Raw genomic sequence first — 6,000 nt, 5'->3', positions numbered from 1 at the left:
CTCCAATTTGCGCTGGGCCTCACTCTGACAGTGGAGGAGGCCCAGGACAGAAAGGTCAGTGTGGGAATGGGAGGGGGAGTTAAAAGTGTTGAGTAACCGGGAGATCAGGCTGGTTTAGGTAGACTGAGTGGAGGCGTTCAGCGAAACGATCGTCGAGCCTGCGCTTGGTCTCGCCGATATATAGGAGTCCACACCTGGAACAGCGGATACAGTAAATGGGGTTGGAGGAGGTGCAAGTGAATCTCTGCCTCACCTGAAAAGACTGTTGGGGAGGGGGGAAGGAACTGCAGATGCTGGTTTAAACCAAAGATAGACACAAAATGCTGGAACTCAGCGGGACGGGCAGCATCTCTAGATAGAAGGAATAGGTGACATTTTGGGTCAAGACCCTTCTTCAAACCCTGTGTGTGTGTGTTTATATATAAACTAGACCAAGTGGACCTGTTGGGCCCAAACCTCTCCTGCATTCATTGGTGCAGCACTCTCTCCTCCCCTCCTTCCCTTCCCTCCCTAGGAGATAAGATTTAAACTTTAAAATGTGAATAACTTAAAAAATATAACACCGATTTCAAAACGTCTTCCACTTGCACCAAAGCGACGACAGTGAGTAAGGTGGGCCTAAAATTGTCACGCTATCTATCGTGTAGCGTTTTGGCTGTAGTTCAGGAACAAACAAACAAACGAGAGTTTTAGTATATAGATTATCCCTAGTGTGTGTGTTTGTCTGTAGGATAATGTTAATGTTCGGGGTTATCATAAAAAGCTGGAATAACTCCAGCTGTGATCTGTGGAATACTCTGCCTCAGAAGGCAGTGGAGGCCAGTTCTCTGAATGCATTCAAGAGAGAGCTAGATAGGGCTCTTAAGGATAGCGGAGTCAGGGGGTATGGGGAGAAGGCAGGAACGGGGTACTGATTGAGAATGATCAGCCATGATCACAGTGAATGGCGGTGCGTACAGGCTCGAAGGGCCGAATGGCTTCCTCCTGCACCTATTGTCTATTGTCTATAACTCAGCGGGTCAGGCCAAAAAGCTGGAGTAACGTGGTGATCGGCACGTATTCGGTGGGCCGACGGGCCTGTTTACGCGTTGTACCTCTTCACCTCTTGGCTGCCCGACGGGAGGCTTCGGGGGCGTCGAGCTGTACCGCCGTGTCGTGGGGGAGGAATGAGAAAATGGCGGCGGGCGGGAGGAAGAAGAGTTGAGAATGCCCGCCAGAAAATGGGCACGAGCGTCAACGGACTCGACTCGCGCGGCAGCAGTGGGCTACGCGTCACCACGTCGCCGCCGCCGATCACAGGTTGCGTCACCGCGCTGCCGGAACCTTGCGTCATCACGCACAGGCTGACGTCATCGCGCAGAGAGCGCGGGCCGGGTTGAGGCGCGCGGCGAGTTCGTTAAACCGGCATCGTCTTCACAAATTCAGCCTGGCTGTGCGACCGAGCGATGTTTTACCATGTGAGCACACTCCGGTTATGTATTTATTTATCTATTGATTGAAGAATGAATGAATGCAATGAAATCGAAATGCAACGAAGACGGGGGGACCAGTCGGCGAGTTTTTTGCTTTCAATTTCAGGGAAAACAGCCTGAAAACTAACGTGCAGGTTCAGGAGCAGCCATTAGGCTGTTAAACACAACAACCTCCAAATAAGCTCCCAACTACATAGACGTAGAGGCATTGGTTTTGTCAATTTGCACTATTATTGTTTGTGTATGTTTATTGTGTGGGTGTGATGCGTGTGGTGTGTGTGATGCATGCATATGTGTGGTGTGTGTGATGCATGCATATGTGTGGTGTGTGATGCGCGTGTGTGATGTATGTACGGTGTGATGCATGTGTGATGTATGTGGTGTGTGATGCAAGTATGTGTGATGCATGTGTGTGTGATGCATGCACGTGTGTGGTGTGTGTGATGCATGCGGTGTGTGATGCATGCACATGTGTGGTGTGTGTGATGCATGTGGTGTGTGATGCATGCACATGTGTGGTGTGTGATGCATGCATGGTGTTTGATGCAAGTATGTGTGATGCATGTGTGTGATGCATGCACATGTGTGGTGTGTGTGATGCATGCATGGTGTTTGATGCAAGTATGTGATGCATGTGTGTGTGATGCATGCACATGTGTGGCGTGTGTGATGCATGTGGTGTGTGTGATCCATGTACGGTTATGTGATGTATCATATCATATCATCATATATCATATATATACAGCCGGAAACAGGCCTTTTCGGCCCTCCAAGTCCGTGCCGCCCAGCGATCCCCGCACATTAACACTATCCTACACCCACTAGGGACAATTTTTACATTTACCCAGCCAATTAACCTACATACCTGTACGTCTTTGGAGTGTGGGAGGAAACCGAAGATCTCGGAGAAAACCCACGCAGGTCACGGGGAGAACGTACAAACTCCTTACAGTGCAGCACCCGTAGTCAGGATCGAACCTGAGTCTCCGGCGCTGCATTCGCTGTAAAGCAGCAACTCTACCGCTGCGCTACCGTGTATGTGGTGTGTGATGTATGTGTGTGATGCATGCATATGTGGTGTGTGTGATACATGTGTGGTGTGATGCATGTGTGTGGTGTGATGTATGTGTGGCGTGTGTGATGCATGTGGCGTGTGATGCATGTATATGTGGTGTGATGTATGTGTGATGCATGCATATGTGTGGTGTGTGTGTGATGTATGTGTGGTGTGATGCATGTGTGGCATGTGAGGCATGTGGCGTGTGATGTATGTACGGTGTGATGTATGTGATGTGTATGTGTGATGGATGGATGTGTGGGTGTGATGTATGTAGGTGTGATGTGTATGGTGTTTATTTCACAATGTTGGAGTAACTCAGCAGGTCAGGCAGCATCTCAGGAGAGAAGGAATGGGTGATGTTTCGGGTCGATACCCTTCTTCAGACTATGTGTGGTGTGATGTATATGTGGGTGTGATTGTGTGTGGTGTGATGTATATGTGGGTGTGTGGTGTGATGTATGTGTGTGATGTGTGTTAATGTGATGTGGGTGTGATGTATGTGTGTGATTGTGTGCTTGATGTATGTGCTCGTGATGTGTGCGTGTGTATATATATGTGTGCGTGTGTATATATATGTGTGCGTGTATATATGTATCTGCGTGTGTATTCAGTTTAGTTTACTGTCGCGTGTACCAAGGTACAGTGAAAAGCTTTTTGTTGCGTGCTAGATACATGATAAGGGAATAACGTTTAGTGCAAGGATAGTCCAGGGGTCATCAAAGAGATAGATAGTAGTTCAGCACTGCTCTCTGGTTGTGGTAGGATGGTTCAGTTGCCTGATAACAGCTGGGGGGAAAACTGTCCCTGAATCTGGAGGTGTGTGTTTTTACACTTCTATACCTTTTGCCTGATGGGTGAGGGGAGGAGAGAGTGGCCAGGGTGCGACTCGTCCTTGATTATGTTGCTGGCCTTGCCGAGACAGCGAGAGGTATAAATGGAGTCCATAGAAGGGAGGTTGGTTTGTGTGATGGCCTGGAATGCGTCCACAATTTGCTGCAATTTCTTGCGGTCCTGGATGCAGCTGTTCCCAAACACGCTGTGATGCATCCTGATATGTATGTATATGTGTGCGCGTGTGTGTACATATATATGTATGTGTGTGATGTATGTGGCCTATACAGCTGTTTGTGGAACTGAATTTAACAGCTTCACCACCCTCTGGCTCAGGTAATTCCCCCTCATCTTCATTCTGTGTGCTCAGCTCCCCCCCCCCCCCCCCCGCACTGCTCACTCCATACTCGTGACTGTAGCCGGACACAGTTCAAATTCGCCGACACCACTGTTTTTGGACGAATTACATGTGACGGTGAGACAGGGTATAAGAGGGATATCGGTCGACGTTAAAAAAAACTTCCAGAACAACAACGTTGCTCTCAACATCAGTACAACAAAGGAACTGATTGTTGACTTTGGAAGAGGAAGGTCGAGGATCCATAAACCTGTCTTCATCAATGGGTCAGCGTTGGGAGAGAGTAAACAATTTCAAGTGCCTGGGCATGCACATCTCTGGACTCCTGGTGTAAAGAAAGCCAATCAATGCTTCTACTTCCTTAGAAGATTGAGAAGATTTGGTATTTATTCACAAAATGCTGGAGTAACTCAGCAGGTCAGGCAGCATCTCAGGAGAGAAGGAATGGGCGACGTTTCGGGTCGAGACCCTTCTTCAGACTGAGAAGATTTGGTATGTCAATGAACACTCTCTCGAACTCATTCAGGAACTCAAACCTACAGGAACGAAGAAGATAGCAAAAAGCGGTGAACACTACCCAGTACTGACCTCCCCACCATCGAAGGCATCTACAGGAGTCGCTGCCACAAATGGGGAGCCAGCATCATCAGAGATCCACACCACCCTGGCATTGGGAAGAAGGGAGAGGAGCCTGAAAACTATAATGTCCACGTTCAGAAGCAGCTTCTTCCCAATAACCATCAGGTTATTAAACACTACAACCTCCAAATAAGCTCAGAATTACATACACTTAGGTGCATTGTTTTTTGCACTATTGTTATATGTTTTTACAAATGGGAAACCTTATAAGAAAAATACATCAAGTGTATTATTGTCACGTATGTGTGTGTGTGTATTTATGTATATGTGTGTGTGTGTATATATATATATATATATTTATATAGATATATTTTATATATATAGATATATAAACACACACACACACACACACATATACCATATATATTTTTATATATACACACACATACATACATATACATACATACATAATGTGTAGGGAGTGGATGCAAAAGTGGGATAATATAGAACTACTGTTAATGGGTGATTCATCTGAAGAAGGATCTCGATCCCAAACGTCACCCATTCCTTCTCTCCAGAGATGCTTCCTGTCCCGTTCCGTTACTCCAGCATTTTATGTCTATTGTCAGCGTGGGCTGGAGGGCCAGTTTCCATGCTGTGTATTTTTAATCAAATTAATTTATTGTCATATACTGTAAGGTGCAATTAAAATTACGTGTTCACCTGATGGAGGTTTACGGTGAAAGGGAAAAGATTTAAAGGGTCTCCGAAGTGGAACGTTTTTCACAAGTGGGCACATGGGACTAGCTGGCAGGGTTAGTGGTAGAGGTAGGTACGATTACAGTGTTTAAAGAACATCTGGAGAGGTACGTGATAGCAAAGATTTGGAGGGGCATGGGTGAAATAAAGGCAATGCTCAGTCAGGCAACTTGGTCAGCATGCACGAGTTGGGCCGAAGAGCTTGTTTCAATGTTGTAACATGTAACTCTAAGATCTGTCCTGGGTAGTGGTGCCATGGCAGCACAATAGAAGGCGCCTTTGATATAAATGAGCCACTTTGCCTGCTTAGTGCTGTGCTCTTACACTGCTGTCACGGATGGATGCATTTGTAACGGGTAGATTGATGAGAACAATACCAAGTTGTGCAATCTCGTGCGTTTATGCTCTCGCCACTTGCAGACGACCTAGTCTGGCAAAAACCTGGTTCAGCTGCACTTTGTGCGTGGCATTGAAGTCCCCATTGAATTCTGTGTTTTCAATACTTCTGGTAATTCTTTTAAGCTGTAGATGGAAATCAGCTGCCTTATAAATTTCAACTGGCGTTGTGTGGTGCTCTGGAATGAGTACTTATAACTCCCAGGGAACATTACTCTGGCTTTCAAGTTGCAAATAGGCCAAGCTTCTTTCCACCCCCTCAAAGACATTTGTAAAACAATTGTTTTTTATTTCAGTTTGTCAGTTTTGGGATTTTAGGTTTAGGTTTATTATTGTCACATGTACTGAGGTACAGTGAAAAGCTTTGTTTTGCATGCTTTCCAAACAGATCAGATGTACCATCTCTCTATCTAAAACTCTCTGTCCGTGTGCATGTTTTTTTGTGCAAAGCATAACTTTTATGGATCGCACAGCCAAAACAGTACACCATAGCGCCACCATTTTTGCACCACCTTACTCACCATTATCCTGGGCATAATATGTAA

The 6,000-nt window shown here is 46.2% G+C and overlaps 1 protein-coding gene across 1 annotated transcript in view; it reads left to right on the top strand.

Moving 5' to 3' along the window:
* Positions 1-1,328: 1,328 nt before the first annotated feature.
* Positions 1,329-6,000, top strand: part of polr2g (RNA polymerase II subunit G) — a 29,473-nt gene continuing 24,801 nt past the window's right edge. The window contains exon 1 of the mRNA XM_078427631.1: positions 1,329-1,457. Coding sequence (XP_078283757.1) covers positions 1,446-1,457 — 12 coding nt within the window. The 5' untranslated portion in view covers positions 1,329-1,445. The remainder of the gene's footprint in view (positions 1,458-6,000) is intronic.

The sequence above is a fragment of the Rhinoraja longicauda genome, chromosome 34 (assembly GCF_053455715.1).
Source record: "Rhinoraja longicauda isolate Sanriku21f chromosome 34, sRhiLon1.1, whole genome shotgun sequence".
Classification (NCBI taxonomy): Eukaryota; Metazoa; Chordata; class Chondrichthyes; order Rajiformes; family Arhynchobatidae; genus Rhinoraja; species Rhinoraja longicauda.
The sequence above is the reverse complement of the archived record's forward strand: the minus strand, read 5'-3'. Positions and strand labels throughout refer to the sequence as shown.